The following is a 21,045-nucleotide window of genomic DNA, read 5'->3' as shown; positions in this document are numbered from 1 at the left end:
CGTATTACATCATCTTGCCATAATCCTAAGGACAACCCTGTAAAGTAGATCAGTATTGCAAATCAGCATGGTGTCGGGTAAGGCAGAGAGAAAGACGAGAGGGCTCACCCACACTTATGTTTTGCCCTGTGTTTCTAGCACAGGCCTGCGGTTTTCCAGTCCATGTCCAAGCCAGTGGTCAGTCGACTAGGGGAACTAGGCTAGTCCCCTAAATGCTCCCCTGACGCCTCCTTCTGTTAACTGTTTCCGGGGTGAAATTGCCACCCTGTAAATCAAGACCACCCCCAGAGTGTTTCTGGGGGTGGTCTTGATCTACAGGGTGGCAATTTCAAAAGTCTTTATAAGGCCTCGCACACGATTTTTCTGGGTCCTTCCTCTCTCCTGAAAGTGAGGGGAGCACCCTGTTGCAACAGTTCAATAAAGGCCAAGCCTACAGGCTGCTGTTTTGCTCCAAGTAATCCTGGTTGGTGTCTTTGTTTTTGTCCAAGGGAGCCCTCAGATTTTTCCGTTAACACTTCCCAAAGCCTGGGAATCTTCTGCCTGGCTTAGGAAGGGAGGCAGGATGTGGCAATGTCACACGCACAATGTTGCGTCCCCCACCCCAAATTGCCCTCACAAGCTGGCACCTCTGGACCTAACTTTTCCCCTTCGAAAAATTTCAACAAGCGTTGTTGTTGCTGCTGCTGTTTTGCCCTGCCAGTTCCCCCAGGAAAACCTGCTCTTTAACGCTGAATTGGAATCATACAGAATCATAGAGTTGGAAGGGACCCTGAGGTCTAGTCCAACCCCCTGCAATGCAGAAATGTGCAGCTGCCCCGTACGGGGATCGAACCTGCAACCTTGACGTTATCAGCACCACGCTCTGACCAACTGAGCTATCCAGCGGCAAAGAGCAATTTAGGTTTCAGAGGCAAAATTCAGTGGTGAAAAAATGGGGGGGGGGTTTCTGAGAAAGCACTGGGACAAAAACAACGAAAAAGTTCTTGGACAGGGAACTTTAAAGCATGGATCAGTGCCTAGAAATGCAGAGCAAAGCTATGTGTAGATGAGCCCAGAGACAGAGACAGACAGACAGACAGACAGACAGACAGACAGACAGACAGGGAGAGGCTTAGCTACGGCCACTTAGTGAGATGGGCTGCAATCCTAACCTGGTTTGTTCAGAAGCATGTCCTACTGGATTTAACAGGGCTTACTCCCAGGTAAGTAAGGTTAGGAGTGCAGCCTGAATCGCTCAGGATAGCAGGAGCTTCCCTGCTCCACATACAGGCTCAGGACTGAGCACCGTTTTAAACCCCTTTGACCATCCTGACTGTGAGTAGTGAAGACTGTAAAACTAAGTAACTGCGAACAGGTGTGCAAAAGCTTATCATATCACGGTGAGGTAGCTGAGGTTGGTGGGTGTGCTCGGCCCCACCCTCCCCCCAGTAAACATTTCTCTGCAGCCCCCCCCCCCCAGCTTTCCTGATCCGGAAAGGAAAAAGACCCATGGGGAGGAATGACTGTATGATGTCATCCCCAGGGCTATGGATACAACCCAAAACACGTTGGGTTGACGCTGCAGACAAAGAGTTCTTAGCATGGTCTCACGCGAAAGCTCATCTCTGCCTGTGGCATTTCCCCAAGGCCTGAGCGATGAGCGGGATGGTCTCTGCGTACATCCTGAGGGCCCAGCAGCCCTGCTTCTTCTTCTCAAACGCGCCCGTTTCCTCCGAGCCGTAGGTAACCTTCACGTCAGTGACTTTGTACTCGGAGCACAACAGGCAGGTGAGGTTGGCTAGGAGGCCTCGCGTCTTGGCGGTGGTGTTGCTGAGCCGTTCCAGCAGGTCCTTCCTGTCGTTGTTCTCCTGGTCTCTGGTGATGTTGCCCAGGGAGGCGTTGAAAAAGGTGAAGATCTTGTACAGCGAGATCAGCATCTCTTTCCTGGTCCGGTTGTCGAAGGAGGGGAAAGTGTCTTTGGAGACGCAAAGCGATTTCACCTCCGCTCTGTTGAAGGGGGAGCCTTGGCTCTCCAGCTGCTCAGGATAGAAGGAGGAACCAAATTAAGAGCTGGCATTGATACCCATTTTACTTTATGCTGCTTGCTTTTAAAAAAAATACCCTTGTTATACACATCTGGCCAAAAATAGTCAGGGGAGCATGAGACACTTAATCTCGGGTTGTGGGTTCAAGTCCTACGTTTCTGCATCGCAGGGGGTTGAACTAGATGACCCTCGTGGTCCCTTCCGACTCTACAATTCTATGATGCTATGATCTGGATAATGTGCTTTTATCTTTCATAATGTTTCTTTAATGCAGGCCATTGGCAGTAACAATCAAGATTTGAGAGCAGGAACCAATGTGTGTAAAGCGCCTTGGTTAAATCCCACCCAGTGGCGTAGCGTGGGGGGTGCAGGGGGGGGCGGCCGCACTGGGCGCAACATCTGGGGGTTAGGGTTAGGGGGCGCTAATCCACGGGTTAGGGGGCGCAAATTACTTGCCTTGCCCCGGGTGCTGACAACCCACGCTACGCCACTGATCCCACCTGAAACCAAATTAAGAAGCACGTTTCTGGGAGTGGATTAATCTGCTGATTTCATTTTCTCCTTCCCATCTTAGGTTCAGTTTGGCACATTTCCGTATCTGTTGATTTTATTTTACTTTTTAAGATCCTCGTAAAAATTCATCAGCAATTTAGGATGACTCTCTCCTAGCACGTATATTTTTTCATGCAATTGCCCCTTGTGTATGCATTTTTAAAAATCAATTTCCCCTGACATAATGCATTTTTGTATATTGTTTTTACTAAGATACTCATTTGGATGCAAACTTTAATAGATGCACCTTTTTTGTTGAAGGACCACATTCCCTTACAAATAACCTTCTGGAAGGCCTGTGCCATTGGTGGACAGGACCAGAAGCAAATGTTGGTGGAGCAACGAATGCAAATTTGTACAACAGACTAGTTTCTACACATACACTCTCTCTCCATCCTCTATCCAGGAGAGTAAGGAGCACCATCAGAATTCAGGGACATATCCCGGCCAGGCAAAAACACTCAAGGAGGGTGCAAATCAGGTGTGGCCTGGGGAGAGTCCTGAGGGCCAGCTAGACTGCCCTGGAGGGCCACATTCCTGTGCCTGAAGTTCCCAGCCTCCCCTCTATACCCAAAACTTACATAGGCATCGAAGAGACCCGGGGCCGACAAATTGAGACGTGTCACTTGGCACTTAATTTGATTGAAGACTGTTTCTCCGCAAGGGCTGATGTTGTCGCACATGAGGTTCCGCCTGTTCCTCAGGAGGGGTTTTCCGGGCACCAGTCGGCAGTGCATGGCTAGCAGCAAAGGAACAACTCCTGTGCGGAAGAGGAGGAGGAGGAAAGGATGTGTCAGGGTTTGCTGTCCAGTAGGGAAACAATGTGCCCCATAACCAAACATACAGCAAGTAAAGAAAGAGAAGCAGGAGGCTCTGGGTGCTTATATGCCACTGAGGCTTGTGTTCTGATGCATTTCAAATGCCAAACGCTACCCAGGGCTAACTGTGCGACAGAGCCAACTTTGCCTAATGCACATATGTAGTTATTCACTTAAGGGACACGGGTGGTGCTGTGGGTTAAACCACAGACCCTAGGACTTGCTGATCAGAAGGTCAGCGGTTTGAATCCCCGTGACGGGGTGAGCTCCCGTTGCTTGGTCCCTGCTCCTGCCAACCTAGCAGTTCAAAAGCACGTCAAAGTGCAAGTAGATAAATAGGTACCACTCCGGCGGGAAGGGAAACGGCATTTCCATGCGCTGCTCTGGTTCGCCAGAAGCGGCTTAGTCATGCTGGCCACATGACCCATGCTGGCTCCCTCGGCCAATAATGTGAGATGAGCGCCGCAACCCCAGAGTCGGCCACTACTGGACCTAATGGTCAGGGGTCCCTTTACCTTTACTTTTAGTTATTCACTTATTTTGCAAGGAATTCCCCCGGCCATAATGCATCTTTGCACATTATTTTCATGAATGCAGCTAAAAGAAAGGACTTCTTCAGGAAGCGCAGTGTTAAACTGTGGAACTCACTGCTGCAGTGATGGTCACCAACTTGGATGTCATTATTATTATTATTATTATTATTATTATTATTATTATTATTATTATACCTTTGAAAGAGGACTGGACAAATTCATGTGAGGACAACTGTTCTCAATGGCTGCTGGTCACAGTGGCTATCCTCTGCCTCCACTGCGAGAACAGGGTTAATTTTAAAACATTGTTTTCTTACTGCTTTGATATAATTCTTTTATATTTCTCACTGTTTTGTGTGTTTTTTTTAAAAAAACATTTTACGTTGTTTTTAATTCTAGATTAATAGTGTTCTTAATGTATCCTATTGTGTTTTACGTGCTCTGTTTTGCTTCCTACCTTCCATACTGGTTATTGATCGAAATAAATATATAAATGGAAAATATAGATGTGAAATAGATGGGCCATTGGTAGCCTCACCTGATGGTCTTAATATTTTATGTTGTTTTTAATTCTACATTTAATAGTGTGCTTAATGTATCCTATTGGGTTTTACGTGCTCTGTTTTGCTTCCTACCTTCTCTACTTGTAATTGATCAAAATAAATATATACCAGTAAATGAAAAATATAGATGTGAAATAGATGGGCCATTGGTGGCCTCACCTGATGGTCTTAATCATCCCTCTGGGTTTTCCCCTCCCCAAACACCACCAGTCCTGAGAGTGAATTGCAAATGCCCTCTCCTTACTCTCCCCTGGTTTTCTTTACTCTCTGCTCCTCCTCTTCCAGGCTACTATAGCTGGATCTGTACATCCCTCGCCGGCCACCCACAGCTCCCATGTGCTATTGTTTGATTCGTGCAGCTTTGCCCAGCCTACGTCACCAGAATTCCCCTCAGTTCTGAGTGACGGGTGGCAACCTTCCCAGATTTCATAACCGCAGGCCAAACAATGTCAAATATGCAAAGCGGTTCCTACCGGGAACATCTCCAGCTCAGCATCAAAGCAGCAATTTGGGAAAACCTCTTCCTTCATTTCACAGTTATTTCTCTTTTAGACAGTTGGAGGAGGACTGTGCGCTAGGCAGGTGTCCCACAAAAAGGTGTTTCCCCCCCACAAAGCAGGGCATAGGAAACTACCTTATACTAACCAGTTTAATATTGTCTGCACTGACTGGCAGCAGCTTCCTAGGTCTCAGGCAAGGGAGATGCCAGGAACTGAACATTAGGACCGTCTGCATGTGAAATAGTTGCTCTACCCCCTTCACTATAGTCTTTCCCCATTGCTCCATCCAACTCAGTACAGTGGTACCTCTGTACTTAATTATTTCTGGAGGTCTGTTCTTAACCTGAAACTGTTCTTAACCTGAAGCACCACTTTAGCTAATGGGGCCTCCCGCTGCCACCACACCATGATTTCTGTTCTCATCCTGAAGCAAAGTTCTTAACCCGAGGTACTATTTCTGGGTTAGCAGAGTCTGTAACCTGAAGCATCTGTAACCTGAAGCATCTGTAACCCGAGGTGCCACTGTATTTTCAAGGGTTTGGCAGTCAAGCCTGATGAGGAATGGTTGAAGGAGCTTGGCATGGTCAGTGTGGAAAAGAGGCGACAGAGAGGAGATATGATAGCCATCTTCAAATATCTTAAGAACTGTCACGTGGAAGATGCAGCAAGCTTATTTTCCCTGCTCTGGAGGATAGGACTCAAACCAACAGCTTCAAGTTACAAGAAAGGAGATTCCGATGGAATACCAGGAAGGACTTTCTGACGGCAAGAGCTGTTCAATAATGGAACAGACTCCCTCAAGAGGTTGTGGACTCTCCTTCATTTGGAGTTTTTAAGCAGAGGTTGGATGGCCGTCTGTCAGGGATGCTTTAGCTGAGATGCCTGCATTGCAGGGGGCTGGATGAGATGACCCTTGGGTAGGGTTGCCAGACTTCCCCGGTTCCCGGGGACAGTCCCTGGACTTGCAAATCTGTCCCCGGGAAATGTGGCAGCAGCAGCCTCAGCAGCCCGGAGCCAACCTTTTAGCGCTGCTCACTGCTGTGGTGCCCGCCATTTTTCCTGTGCCATGGCAGCAAGCATCTCCTGAAGCCAGCCAGAGCCAACTGCACCACCAGGCTGGCCCCTCTTGGGCAACGGATGCCCGCCCATGACTCCCGAGCCTCCCCTGATCTGTCAAAACAAAGGGGGAAAGGGGAAGGAGATCGGGGAAGGCTCGGGAGTCATGGGTGTGAGGCGCGCCATTGCCCAGTTTTTTAAAAAACTCTGCTCATTTATGTTTCACAGGGTGCAAAAGAAGGACTTTTATACAATATGCATGTGTGCTTGGGCCCAGGGTCTGTTGCCTGACCATCCCCACTACTGACTCCCTGTTGCTTCTCAGCTTAATAAAAAAAAAGTGTCCCCGGATTCATTGAAAAAAATCTGGTAACCATACCCTTGAGGGTATCTTCCAACTCTAAGATTCCATGATTTTACGACTGGCAGGATTTCAGGCAGGGAACCCCTCTATTACCCCTTCCTGGAGATTGAATGTGAGGTCATTCTGCATGCAAAGCAGGAGCTACGCCCCTTCCCTTGAGGAACACAGGAAGCTGCTTTATATGGAGCCAGACCATTGGTTGGTCTAGCTCAGTGCTGTCTATGCTGACAGGCAGAAGCTCTCCAGGGTTTCTCACAGGGGTGTTTAAGAAACCTCGGAGGCCCTGGATGTTGTCAGACTCCCGCTCCCATCAGTCACACGGCTAAGATGCAGTAGGGCTGCCGTATGTCCGAATTTCCCATTACTGGGATTTCAAAGGTGGCATTGACATCCAGGGGGGATTTTCTAAAGGCAGCACCTTATCCTGGATCTTTGGCAAGTCAACCAAAAAATCGCAGGGTTGTTGTTGTTTTGCATTTTTGTAAAACAAAACAAAACACCTCAACAACTTTGGGGCCTTCCTAAAAAAAAGTTCAGGGCGTCCTGGTTTTTACTTTTTGAAATACAGTCATACCTCGGAAGTCAAATGCCTTGCGACTTGAACGTTTTGGCTCCCAAACGCCACAAACCTGGAAGTGAGTGTTCCAGTTTGCAACCGTTTTTTGGAAGCCAAACATCCGATGCAGCTTCTGATTGAGTGCAGGAAGCTCCTGCAGCCATTGGAAACCACGCCTTGGTTTCCAAATGTTTTGGAAGTCGAACGGACTTCTGGAACAGATTCCGTTCGACTTCCCAGGTACGACTGTATGACAACCCTAAGCTGTAGCGCAACAACATCTCGAGAGACACAGGTTCCCTATCCTGGACCTGTTTAATGACCAAGACATACTACATGCCATCCCATATACTCCTTAAATAACTATGGTCTGGGAGTGACCAGCGACTTGCAGAAACCTCAATTGAAAGAGCGGGGGGGGGGGAGCTTAGTGGGTTCAGCCTCGTGGGGCCAAGGAGGACAGTACGGGGTTAACTCAGTGGTGGGGAGAAGCGGCAAAGCGTCTGGGTATAAGGCAGGGGGAAGTTGGCCAAATGTGTGGAGGAGAGCAAGACAGAGGATGAAGCACATTTGCAAGCAGACCTTCCATGTGTCCCTACTTTCCAGAGACAGCCTCGGATTTACAGAAGCCGCCCCAGTTCCTTGGAATGTCCCAATTTTCCATAGGACAGCCCTATTTTCACCAGAGAAATATTGGAGGGTATGGAAGGACGTCCCTCAGTGCCGGATTCAACCCTGTGGAGGCCCCTGGGCAATCAAAATCTCAGGGTGGGGAGGAGAGAGCTTCGTGGGTGAGCTCTAGTGGGATAATTTTGAACTAAGGAAGATTGGTTGCAATTTGCTCTCAAGGTCAAATCAATATTATTTTTGATCAAGAGGCCCCTAAAATAAGGTTACCAGACGTCCCCGTTTCCCGGCGACAGTCCCTGGATTTACAAATCAGTCCTCTGACAAAATCCTATAATTCCTATTGAAATTGAAAAGTGTCCCCGGATTCATTGAAAAAAATCTGGTAACCTTACCCTAAAAGGTGTGGGGCTCATAAGCTTGGACACTGGCACCCCTATTTTCACCAGAGGAGAGAGAAAGCAGGGGGAACTGGGCAAGAGAGGGCAGAAGATTTCTCCAAAGAGAATTGCAGAGGCTGCTGCTAGCCAACGGGACCCACTCAAGGTGGCAGGGAGAGGAGGTTTAGTACCAGTGGGTATGTGCCAAGGCTGGGCATGATGTCTAGACAAAGACAATATGGTGCATGGGCTGAGCAAGGTCTAAGGGGGGCCACCAAACTCCAGAGATGTGGGCACCAGAAATGGGGAATCCTCTTGTTTGTGGGCCAAACTCTTCCCACCAAAGGTCTCAATCTGAGCCCTATTTTCCCAAGCCATGCCCGCCCATCCTTCAAACTCAAAGTGAAATCCTTTGGCTGGTGCACCCGTCAGCTGATGGGATGTTGAGGAGGAGGAGGAGAGTCTTGCTCCAGGAAGAGGAAGCGGTTTCGGAAAACCACTGCTGCTGCCATGGAGGTTGTTCGATAAGGGAAATAGCAGCACATGACTTAGGCAGTCCTGACTCAAGGAGCTGTTGGTGATAGCATCTCCCCTAAGATCTGCGTTTGATTCCGTGCTAAGCATTCAGCTCTGTTCCTCAAGAGTCAGGCTGGCTGTCCAAGGAGATCACACTAACAGGGACGCGGACTTATAAAAAATATTGGGGGGGGGGCCCCGGGAGAGCTCATGAATAATAAATAAGCTCATGAATATGCAAATAAAGTGGCGCCGCCTCCTCGTGAGTGAATAGGGGAGAGCGTGCTGTGCCTATTAAACAGCTCCGAAGGAAATTGGGTGGAGCTTTTGCTCGGGAGGGAGGGCAGGAGGCATGCAGCCCGACCCTGTGCATTTTGGGCTGGGGGAGCGGCGGCGATGGCGCTCTGCTGGAGGGGCGCCTGAGATTATTGGGGGGGCTCCGCCCCCCCAACGAATTTTTGAGGGGGCTCGGGCCCCCTCAAGCCCCATGGAGACGGCGCCTATGCACACTAATATCTCTTTGCAATGACAGGCAGAAGCTACTCCTCAAGTGAAAGCTATTACATTTCCAAAGACGGAAGAGGTGATTTGTTGCTGGGTAGCATTCAGGTCCAACATTCCAAAAACCATCTACTTCCACATGGATGCCTCCAGGAGCCCATCGGCTTCTCCTGTTGCCCTTTTTCCAGGCAGGTATTATTAGTCAGAGGTTTGGTTCCATTCGCCAGTCATGGATAAAGCAGCCAGAAATTGTCTAGCCCTTTCTAAAAACCATCTTGTAGCTAGTGTCTACAGATGGGCAAATCCATCCATTTTTCTTTTTCTCTCATTTTTTTCAATCTTAAATTCAGTTTGCTACATTTCCACATCATTTTCTGAACTTTTAAAGTTTAAACAATGCATGTTCCTCCCCCACACACATTATACACATCTTTTTGTATTAAATTTTGCCCAATACGCCCATTTTTTGTATCCAATTTTGCCTTACAAAGCACATTTTGTATACTACAAATAATCATAATCACAATCATAATCATAATCATAATATTTTTATGCCGCCCATCTGACTGGGTTACCTCAGCCACTCTGTACTGAGTTTTGCATTGCAAAATTGGAGAAAGTGTGAAATTTTGAAGCATGGCTACATTTCAGTTTGTATACAGTTCCAGGAAGTGCACAATAGGTAGATCCAAATTAAAATGCGAAGCAAACTGAATTTATCTCTTATCCCGACTAGTGACCATTAAAATATCTTGTGCTGGTGAATTCTGATGGCACAGCCTTAGAATGTACACACTATAATAAATGGGTATGTTTTCTTTTGAAGGTGTTGGACAACCCTGAGGTTTTGGGGTATTATTATTATTATTATTATTATTATTATTATTATTATTATTAAAAAGCTTATACAGGTTGCATTATTACCCATTAATTCACCAGCTGAAGAGTTCTAGCAAGAAGATATTCATCCCTCTAACACATGAGCTCTTGCAAAGCTTATCTTGATTCTAGCTTTGCAGAGGGTTGGACTAGATGACCCTGAGGGTCCCTTCCGACTCTACAATTCTACCATTCTAACTGTCCTTTTAAAGGTGTCAGAGGATGCTGAGGTTTTGGGGTGGTGGTTGTTTAAACTTTTCTGGGTTTGCATTAATTAACAGCTCAGGAGCTCTAACAATAAGCTGTCCACCTCTTGGCAGCTGAGCTCTTGGAAAGCTTATCTTGCTTATTCTAACTGCCAAACAGTTCAGGAAGATCCAGTGAAGAAAGATATGCTCTGTAACACTTGATTTAGGTAAGCCTGACTAGTGGGGTGGGGTGGGGAGCCTATGAAACAGGAAAGGAGACCCAATCTAAGAATCCCAAACTGGAAGAACAGAATAATTCCTTAGAGAGGCCCAAAACCTTGAGAGGTTAGCATACCTTCATTCTAGGTTTGATTGCTCCCTATGATGGGCTGGTGGGACGCGGGTGGCGCTGTGGGTTAAACCACAGAGCCTAGGACTTGCCTATCAGAAGGTCGGCGGTTTGAATCCCTGTGACGGGGTGAGCTCCCGTTGTTTGGTCGCTTCTCCTGCCAACCTAGCAGTTCAAAAGCACGTCAAAGTGCAAGTAGATAAATAGGTACCGCTCTGGCGGGAAGGTAAACGGTGTTTCCATGTACTGCTCTGGTTCGCCAGAAGCGGCTTAGTCATGCTGGCCACATGACCCGGAAGCTGTACGCCGGCTCCCTCAGCCAATAAAGCGAGATGAGCACCACAACCCCAGAGTCGGTCACGACTGGACCTAATGGTCAGGGGTCCCTTTACCTTTTTTATGATGGGCTGAATACAATCTGAGCTGCTTCAACCGCCGGATAACATTTCCCTTCTTTCCAAACTTCCTTTTGGGAGGGGAGGGGGATTAAAATGTCTAATTCGATAAGTGAAGTGTTTCTCCCAACAGCCAGAAATATGGGGGGGAATCTTTCAGAAGTTGCCAAGAAGTTTAGCAGAAGTCTGCCAAAAAAGAAAAAAAGGGAAACCATCTTTTTCTCACGCTGCCCCAAAATGCTCAGAGGTCTTTGGAGTAACTAGAGGGATAGAGTTGAAAGTTCAACCGCGGTCACACTTTGGACTGCAGAGGGCAGAAGGCGCTGACAGCGGTCCTCAGTGAACTTTGGAAAGGGAAAGGGAAAGGGGGGAAAAAGACAACAAAGAAAAAGTAATCTGAACTGGAGAAAGGTGGGTTACCTGAAATGATGGCTTTCATTGTAAGTTGCATCCTGGAATGACGTAAGAGAATTGGCCGTTGGCAGGAGTGTTCATTCAGAGAGTGGTGCTTAATACTTGGGGATGCCACCGGTTTATATATACTTGTGAGCCTGTGTTGTAAGAAAGGGGAGGGAGATTTCATTGAGAGTGGAAATACTGAGCTCTTCCGAAGAATGAAAATGTTGAGGTCATTACATTTGTGGTTTTTCTGGTTCCTCCCCATCAGCCCCCCCACTCCACACCCGAGTGTGGCTCACTTTGGAATTGTTTGATACGAAATTAAGTGGGCAGATAAAACAACAACCATTTGAAGAAAAATCGGCTCCTGTTTTCCCCTGCCTACATCGATAGAATCATGTCACGAGTCATCGCAAGGAAAAGAGCTGTCAGACCAAAGGTTTGACATCATAGGCTCCCCCCCCCTCCATCTTCTGTTCTCACCCCACCCCTCGCCACAGAGGGGAGTGCAACTTTCACTTTTGTAGCCCAATGATTTCCCCTGGGAAAGGCACTTTCTTCAGCGTTTCCGAGAGGCCGGGTTGTACAAAGGTAGAAGCACACCCACGCATGGCCTCATTTGGTAATTATCGGGGCAAAACAAGAAGAAGAAACGGAAGCCGGTGGAGGAATTTCTGTGGAGGAAATCAAAAACCAAGAAAGTACATGAAAAGTCTGGTTGTGTGTGTGTGTGTGTGTGTGTGTGTGAGAGAGAGAGAGAGAGAGAGAGAGAGAGAGAGAGAGCTTTATCGCCCCCTGGTGGGCACTTTGGAACATCAATGGATTTGTGTAAAAACATCCAATCCTAGAACCAGCGCTTTTATTTCTCTTTAAAAAAATAATGTTTAGGGGTACTCTCGTTTTGACTCAAGAAAACCACCATTTTATAGTTCATATCAGGAAAAATAAATACAGTAAATGGACAAAAGTACAAAGATTCACAAAATGTTTAGGGGTATGCGTCCCCCCAGGGGAAAAAAGCACTGCCTAGAATCCAAAGTACAAAGATGTTTCAAATCAGACACTGCAAAGCACTGGCACCCCCAGATATCATACCCTCCAACATTTCTCTGATGAACATAGGGACGTCCTATTCCATGAGAATGAAAATAATACTAATAATGTTACTATTCGTACCCCAGCCATCTGATTGGGTTGCCCCAGCCATTCAGGACAGCTTCCAGCATATATAAAAACATAAAAGATTTTTTAAAAACCTTCCATATACAGGGATGCCTTCAGATGTCTTCTAAAGGTTATATAGTTACTTATTGTATCTCATTGGCTTGGAGGTCACAAAACTCCATACCCACCAACATTTATCTGATGAAAATAGGGACACCCCCACCCCCCCAACATTTCACCAATGAAAATAAAGAAATCTTAAGGAAAAGTAAGACATTCTGGGATCAAATCAGAAACAGAGGACTTCTGTAAATCTGGGACAGTCCCTGGAAAATAGGGACACTTGGAAGGTCTGCACTAACCACTATACAGTGGTACCTCAGGTTAAGAACTTAATTCGTTCTGGAGGTCCGTTCTTAACCTGAAAGCGTATGGAACATGAAGCGTCTGTAACCCGAGGTACCACTATACTGCCATGGCTAATTTGTGTGAAGCAAGAGACTTGGAAGGAAAGCAGGCCACCATATTGCATGGCAAAGCAATGGATGTAAATTTTACCCCCGTAAAGGTAAAAAAGGTAAAGGACCCCTGGATGGTTAAGTCCAGTCAAAGGCGACTATGGGGTTGCGGCACTCATCTCACTTCAGGCCGAGGGAGCCAGCCTTTGTCCACAGACAGCTTTCCAGGTCATGTGGCCAGCATGACTAAACCACTTTTGATGCATGGAAATGTCATTTACCTTCCCGCCACCTTACCTTACCTATTTATCTACTTGTGCTGGTATGCTTTCGAACTGCTAGGTTGGCAGGAGCTGGGACTGAGCAACGGGAGCTCACTCTCTTGCGGGGATTCAAACAGCTGACCTTCCGATCAGCAAGGCTCAGTAGTTTAGACCACAGCACCACTTGTGACTTGCATGCCAGTAGGCCGGCATGTAAGAGATGTCATCAGTGTTGGACAACATCATTCCAGCTAGCCAAAAACTCTCAGGTTGTGAAGCAAGGTCCATGAATTGTGTCACCTGAGGAAAGGGGGAATGACCTGGGAAGTGTTCCAAGGGCCAGACACGGGAACCTAGAGGGGGTTGAATTTGCACCACAGCTGTCAACTTTTCCCTTTTCTTCCATGGAATCCTAATCGAAATAAGGGACTTTCCCTTAAAAAAAGGAAAACATTGACAGCTATTATTTGCACACACACACACACACACACACACACACCAGCTTGAGGTTCCCTGTCCTTGCTATAAAGCAAGTGTGGGGAATATTTGGCCCTCCAGACGTCACTAAACTACAACTCCCAAAACCCCTGGTCATTGGCTGTGCTTGCTAGGACTGGTGGGGAGTTATAGTTCAGTAACATCAGGGGGTAATGGTCTCCCCGCACCAGCCCTCCTGCTATAAAGTGTGATGTCTATGTAGGAAATGGGATGTTTAAATATCTGGACCGGAGTTTCTCAACGGAGGACTCAGGAATTCCGTTGCATTGTGGAAATCTTGAGGTTTGAACTCTGAGGCCAGAAGGGGATTCTGGTGAGAATGACCAAAAAGAAGAAGCAGGCCTCTGGGAGAGAGAGAGAGAGAAAAGGAGAAGTCGCATCCAGTATCAACAAATTCTACCTGAAGTGAGTTTTGAGAACAGAAAATGTGATCATTCCGACGCAGGCAGTATCTGGGCTGCAGCTGAAACGAAACTGCTCAGGAGACATTCTCCCTGAAAAGGTTTCTGGGGATTTTTAATCTGAATTAATCATCTGAATATAAACTAGTCATCCTTTCAATGTTAAAATTTACGTCGTTATCCACTGAACCAAACCTCATGTTGAGAAGCTTTTGTCCCATGGAAGAAGTACAAGAGAACTGGGGATTTATTATGTGCCAGCTGTTTCTAACCGTTAAGCAGGAAAAGCTGTCTTTTAAGATTGTTGTTGTCATTCCCAATGCCATTCCCAGCAGAACTCATCTCGCGTCCAAAGACCAATGGGTGTGCCCATAACTCAGATTGCTTCTTCAGCTTGCATCCTTACCCACAATCAGCTGGTGATGGTTCCACACAGAACTTCATATAGCTTTTTTTTTTTAAGGCAGTGCCCCTCCCTACAACCAAGATCCTTCTATATTAGAGATCATAGAATGGTATGGTTGGAAGGGATCCCAGGGTCATCTAGTCCAACCCCCTTCAATGCAGGAATATACAGCTGTCCCAGTGGCGTAGCGTGGGTTGTCAGCACCCGGGGCAAGGCAAGTAATTTGCGCCCCCTAACCCGGGGAAGACAAGTAATTTGCGCCCCCTAACCCCTAACCTGCCGTTGCTGCCAGCTTCTTCTTGCTGCTGCCTGGTCTGGTCTGGTGTGGTTCTCTCCCGCGCTCAGCTATCCCCCAGATAGTCCCTCGCTCTCTCTCCGCACCGCACGCCTGGCACCCACCCCCTCCACAGTGGGCGGCGACCCAGCAGCTTGGATCGGATTCGCACAGCCAGCACTGCAGTGAGAGAGAGTGAGTGAGCCAGGTAGGGGCAGAGAGCTGCGAGTGCGAGCGCCCCCCCCCGATGTTGCGCCCGGTGCGGCCGGCCCCCCCTGCACCCCCCACGCTACGCCACTGTGTCCCATATGGGAACTAGCAACCTTGGCATTACCAGCACCATGCTCTAACCAACTGAGCAATCTAGGCTTGCTTAATCAGAAGGTCCCTTACAAGGTTAATTAATAGCTTCTCCCTTGTGACTTCTGCTCCTGTAATTGCTCCTAGGTAAAGGTAAAGGGACCCCTGACCATTAGGTCCAGTCGTGGCCGACTCTGGGGTTGCGGTGCTCATCTCGCTTTTTTGGCCGAGGGAGCCGGCGTACAGCTTCCAGGTCATGTGGCCAGCATGACTAAGCCGCTTCTGGCGAACCAGACCATCACACAGAAATGCCGTTTACCTTCCCGCTGGAGCGGTACCTATGTATCTACTTGCACTTTGACGTGCTTTCGAACTGCTAGGTTGGCAGGAGCAGGGACCGAGCAACGGGAGCTCATCCCATCGCGGGGATTCAAACCGCCGACCTTCTGATCAGCAAGTCCTAGGCTCTGTGGTTTAACCCACAGCGCCACCCGTGTCCCTAGTGTAGCACAGTGGGGTATTAATGATGACTTGTGCCTTAACCAGCAGCATTGATCTGAAATGGAAAGGGGCTGTTATCCCTGAGTTATTGACTATTTTTTGTTTATTTCTGCTGCAGAAGGAATATTAGGGGGAAATGAACAGAAAGATGAAACTGACGTCCCAGTTCCACTCTGGCGAGGAACAGAAACTGACGGAAGAAGGAGCTATTCATCAGTAATCCGCCCCCCACAAGCCTCAGTAGTGACTATTTGGAACTTGCTGATGCCGCAAATTCGTTGAATTATATTAAAAAATTGCTGCAAGCCAGAGCTGGTGGGCAGGCAGGCAAACAGGAGGACAGCTCTGCAAACTCTGGAATAAAACAGTTTGACATTGCAACCATATCTATAAATGCCATCTATAAACAGCATTGATTGCATCCTGATGATCTGGAAAGTGAGTGACCAACAGATTGCAAATCCATAGTGTGGAAACAAACAGACACACTAATTAAAATAGCCCTCCCCCAGTTAATCAACCAAAGCTATAGTTGATTAATCAGTGGAGTCCATTAAAATGTGCAACTCTATGTTTCTGCCATCCTCTTTATGGGCTTAGGAAGCCTTGAAGTTCCTCTACGAAAGTTCAAGTTGACAGTCATCTCATGACCTTACACTTTCACTCATGTCTAGACGGGGATATTGGCCAACAATGGGGAGTCAGAGGAGCAGAGGGCTCATTTGGCCCCATGATGAAATTTTATTTTCTATCATCTTCCCTCTTGATTTCTTGCAGACCTGCCCTGCCCAATTCCTGCTCATACACAGAGGGGGGGGGCTCCTTCCCTCCCCCATGGCACTCTTCCTGCCGCTTCCAGAATCATAAAGGAGAATATTTAACATCAAAGGGAAAAGAAGGAACTCTGTTCCTGCACTAGCCCACTGGAAATGTGTGCTCAGAATGAGGCCACAGATTCTGAGGGAAGAGTTGTAGCCAGTGCTTTTTTCCTTTTAAAAAAAATGTTTAGGGGTACTCTCATTTTCCTACTCATACTGAAACACTGCCCCTCAATGAGGCCAGATTTCGATTCACAAAATGTTTAGGGGTATGCATACCCCTGCGTACCCCCCGGGAAAAAATGCATTGATTATAGCTCAGTGGGGTAGCATTGCCCCTCACCCAGCTACAAATCCCAGCATCCTTTACAAACTACATTCCCCAAGATTCCTTGAGGGAAGCCGTGTGACTTTAATTTATGGTGTGGATCTGACCTCTGTCGTCCTTACAGGGAATTAGTAGCAGTTTTCCTGTGTTTTGAATGGGGAAATGATCTCCCGCTACCTAGAGACTGATCTGGGATTGATCTGGGACCTTCTTTACTGCTCACCTTCCAATGGCAGGAATGCGAGCGAATGTCTCCTAACTTTTTCCTCTTTGATGTGGTTGCGCAAATCCTCATCCTCTCTTCCTGGGATGGGAGGTTGGGAGCAGACAGGACTGGATGGTGAATTTCAATTAGGTTTCTCAGACAAGGGCTGGTCCGAGCTGACATTTCCTTTCTGAATCAACATGGGCAAGAATTTCCCATTTTAGGCAATCGATGACATCTTTTTGCCCAAAATCTTACACCGGATGTTTGGTACCACTCTGGAATGTAACTACAATAGAGAAAACTAAGCTCGGTGGTTTTGACAAGGACTAGAACCACATTTTATACGATTTGGCATTTGACATATACAACATCGTTTTCGAGACAGCCCTCTACACCAGCCTGAGGGCACATGGACCATTCGTTCCTCTTTATTTGCCTGGAAGAGATGAGGTACATTCACATTTGTTCTGATTTGTGTGCAGGGAGGTTAGATAATGTTGTGTCAACATTGAGTGTTATCTCACACTTCCCAGTAAATTCCCCTATCTTGCTTTCCTTATCTTTTGGGCCACAGCTTTGTTTGCAACCGCTGGATCACACTGAGCCAAAGTTAAACACTATTACACACTTCCTAGCGCATTCTCTCCCCATACACACTTCACTTTCCTTTATCTTTTGGGAGAGTGGTTTCCTTGCGCAAAACCTCCCAGTTGCACAGCCTCAGTTTGCGGGTATGGGTTTGAATACCACCTGAAGATAGCCAGAGCCTGGGACTGAGAGATAGCAATGGTGCCGTGGTTAGAGTGGACCTGGGAGACTAGGGTTCAAATGCCCACTGGGCCCTGAAACTCACTGGGTGTCCTTAGGCCAGTCATTCTCTCTTTGTCTGACGTACCCCACAAGGTTGTTGTGTGAGGATCAAATGGAGGGGTGGGGGAAAGCGTGGAGGCCGCACCTTGAGATCCTTGAAGGATATCAATGTAGAAATAAATAAGAGTAGACTCCCATCAGCCCCCATCCAACATGGTCAACGGCAGACCCTATTTTTCAGGGACAGTCCTGGATTTACAGAAGGGCTCCCAGTTTCTGATTTGATTCTGGAATGTCTCACTTTTCCTTAAAGGTAAAGGTAAAGGGACCCCTGACCGTTAGGTCCAGTCATGGACGACTCTGGGGTTGCGGCGCTCATCTCGTTTTATTGGACGACATACAGCTTCCGGGTCATGTGGCCAGCATGACTAAGCCGCTTCTGGCGAACCAGAGCAGCGCACGGAAATGCCGTTTACCTTCCCACCGGAGTGGTACCTATTTATCTACTTGCACTTTGACGTGCTTTCAAACTGCTAGGTTGGCAGGAGCAGGGACCGAGCAACGGGAGCTCACCCCGTCGCGGGGATTCAAACTGCAGATCTCAACCATCTGCTCCCCCAGGACACTCCAATCTATTCCGCCCCTCCACAGCACAGCATTCCATGCCTACTGAGCATGCTCAGTAATGACTAGGCTATTTTTTTTGCATTTCACCCTCTTTGGGCTTTGCGCATGTGTGTGCTTTTACAGATATTCTTGTGGGTGATCTCCAATGCTAGTCCTGCTTAGAGCAGACCCGTTTAATGGATCTGCTCTCCGAGTGTGACTTAAAGGGCATTATCTACAAACTGTGCATAGGCGCCGACTCCATGGGGCTTGAGGGCGCCCTTCCAGCAGAGCGCCGCCGCCGTCCCCCGCCTCCTCCCCACCTGCTCCCTCGCCAGCCAGCCAGCCAGCCGCGCGCCCTAGCCGGAGAGCCCCGGCCGTCCCCCGCGAGATAAGGGAATCCCCGGGGGCGGGGGCTCCTGCCTCTAGCCCCAGGTTTCCCGCATATCAGCTGTTCCGGAGCTGATTAATAGGCGCACGCTCTCCCCTATTCGCTCACGAGGGGGCGGCGCCACTTTATTTGCATATTCATGAGTTTATTTGCATATTCATGAGCTTATTTACATTTCACGAGCTTTCCCGGGCCCCCCCAATATTTTTTATAAGTCCGCGTCCCTGAAACTGTGTGCACCTATGTACACAAAGAGCTGAGCCATACACTCATGATTCACACGCAACATTCAACAAGTGTGTGCACCAGGGAAGGGGAACCTCAAGCCCACATTGTGAACCGATGTGAGATCTTTGGATGAAGAGCAGCATATAAATTTAATTAATAATATGTGGCCCTACAGGCCTCTCTAACTGGCCCTTCCATCTTTCTGCAGGCCGCACCCCCTCATTCACAGGCCACGCCTCCTCATTCACAGGCCACGCCCCTTCACTCACCAGCCTCCCTTCTCACACCCTCATTGAGTGTTGATACCTCTTGCATTATCTGGGCAGTGGGTAGCCGCCCCTACTCCTTCCGTAGCTACAGCTCTGAAATGGAATAGCTATTTACTTATTTCATGGAATTTATATACTGCTTGATTGATTTTTAAAAAATTTAAAAAAAAAAATCCAAAGCAGATTACAAAAAAGGAAATAATGAAATGATTGGTAGAACAACAGCAACAGTTAAAAACAGCCAATCAACGAGAAGCTAAAAAAACACACACATTAAAACAAATGGCAACAGTCTACATGTGTGGATAGGCTTTGCCTAAAGAAAAATGCTTTGAGCAGGGACTGAAAATACCGTGAAGGCACCTGCCAGAATGAGAAATAAGAGGTAAGGAAATCTTGCAGGTAAACTGGTCCCAAACTTGATTTCTCCTTGTTCGGCTGAAAACCTGCGGATACCTCTCTCTTGGGTGTTGATGGGACCATTTTGGCTACAGAAGGCTTAATTCTCTGTTTGCTATTAGTCTACTCTACAGCAAAGGTATGGTATCCCACAGCTGAAACAGTCCTAAGATGCTAAGATTGTCCATGGTGTTTAAGCAGTAAGCAGGGGCAAGAGTTGACTAGCCAGGGAATTGCTCTGCAGCGATAATCTCTCCCCAAACCCCACCCAGCCCCACAGGGGATTTTCTGGGCTGGAGACCTGAATACAAATCTGCTTGGCCTTTTGGCTAGGAGGAATGATCTCTCCTGGGGGATTCTTTTATGCAGGCCAAGAAGCAGAAAATAAGTGTTTCACTCCCGTGGCTTGGGGAAAGCGTGGGGGGGCACTCTGGCCCTCCTGAACTCATTGGACTACAATCCCAGCATTGCCCCCCAGCCAGCACAGGAATGATAACCCAACAAAGTCTGAAGAGCTACAGATTTTCCCCACACCTAGCTTAGGATCTGTTTGAACAGAGTCCAAATTCAGCCAGTGAGCTTTGTGGGAGGATTCGAACACAGATCTCTCAGGTCAAAGTCTGACCTCTATGTCAGGCCAGCCTCCCAGGCGTTCTACTTCTCAGCAAACACTTTACATATCAGATAGTCTGCTCCTGAAGCTGCATGCACTGCAGAAAGTTTGAGGGTTGGGTCACCCAGAACTGCATTCAGTTAAATAGTAGAGCTGACAGGAACCTCTGTGCAAGGACTCCTGTTTGGGCAACAGGGCTTCTCAGTCTCTCCTCCTCCCATCGCCACCCCCCTCAAATCAGCTGGGGGTGGGAGACGCTGGATCTTTCCATCCAGCAAGCAGAAATGCTTGTGCCAAAGGAATGCTCATTTATTTATTCATTTCATAAAATTTATACGCTGCTTTATTGTTAAAAACAATCCTCAAAGCAGTTTACAAAACAATGAAACAATAAAATTACCGACAAGCAAAATCGGCAACCGTAATTTGAGACTTTCAAAAAGTTAAAGCTAGATTAAAACTCGCACCAGCTTTCTAAACATCTGAGCAGGTTTGTCTAAGCAAGACTGTTTTTAGCAGCTGCTGAAAAGAGAACAGTGGTACCTCGGGTTACATACACTTCAGGTTACATACGCTTCAGGTTACAGACTCCGCTAACCCAGAAATAGCTTCAGGTTAAGAACTTTGCTTCAGCATAAGAAGAGAAATCGTGCTCCAGCAGCGCAGCGGCAGCAGGAGGCCCCACTAGCTAAAGTGGTGCTTCAGGTTAAGAACAGTTTCAGGTTAAGAACAGACCTCCGGAACGCATTAAGTACTTAACCCGAGGTGCCACTGCACAGTGCAGACGCCTGCCTGATATCAATAAGCAGGGAGTTCCGAAGTGTAGACCTAGTTCTTTACAAATGCAGAATTGGTATTATGTGGGTATTAGTCTCAAAATAGCAAGACGTCGCATGATGTCCATGGTTCA

The 21,045-nt window shown here is 47.6% G+C and overlaps 2 protein-coding genes across 21 annotated transcripts in view; one reads left to right on the top strand and one right to left on the bottom strand.

Annotated features, from left to right (window-relative positions):
* Positions 1-21,045, top strand: part of HORMAD2 (HORMA domain containing 2) — a 236,046-nt gene that overhangs the window by 145,971 nt on the left and 69,030 nt on the right. The gene's annotated exons all lie outside the window — the stretch shown is intronic.
* LOC309521137 (leukemia inhibitory factor-like) lies at positions 1,512-11,977 on the bottom strand. Its single transcript, XM_082203510.1, has 4 exons — positions 11,802-11,977; positions 11,222-11,352; positions 3,158-3,336; positions 1,512-2,015 (listed from the first exon to the last, which is right to left on the bottom strand). The coding sequence occupies exons 2-4, from the start codon at positions 11,250-11,252 to the stop codon at positions 1,599-1,601; spliced, it is 627 nt and encodes a 208-aa protein (XP_082059636.1). The 5' UTR covers positions 11,253-11,352; positions 11,802-11,977; the 3' UTR covers positions 1,512-1,598.

Source organism: Podarcis vaucheri (assembly GCF_965113315.1).
Source record: "Podarcis vaucheri genome assembly, chromosome: 16".
Lineage (NCBI taxonomy): Eukaryota > Metazoa > Chordata > Lepidosauria > Squamata > Lacertidae > Podarcis > Podarcis vaucheri.
This window is presented reverse-complemented; position numbering and strand designations above follow the sequence as displayed.

Bases quoted from the DNA above. Each gene is read 5' to 3' on its own strand.
- LOC309521137 (XM_082203510.1), bottom strand. From the start codon at position 11,252: ATGCAACTTACAATGAAAGCCATCATTTCAG. The intron at 3,337-11,221 runs GTAACCCACCTT...TCTTCCGCACAG, and splicing joins AATGAAAGCCATCATTTCAG to GAGTTGTTCCTTTGCTGCTA. The intron at 2,016-3,157 runs GTAAGTTTTGGG...TATCCTGAGCAG, and splicing joins CGGGTCTCTTCGATGCCTAT to CTGGAGAGCCAAGGCTCCCC.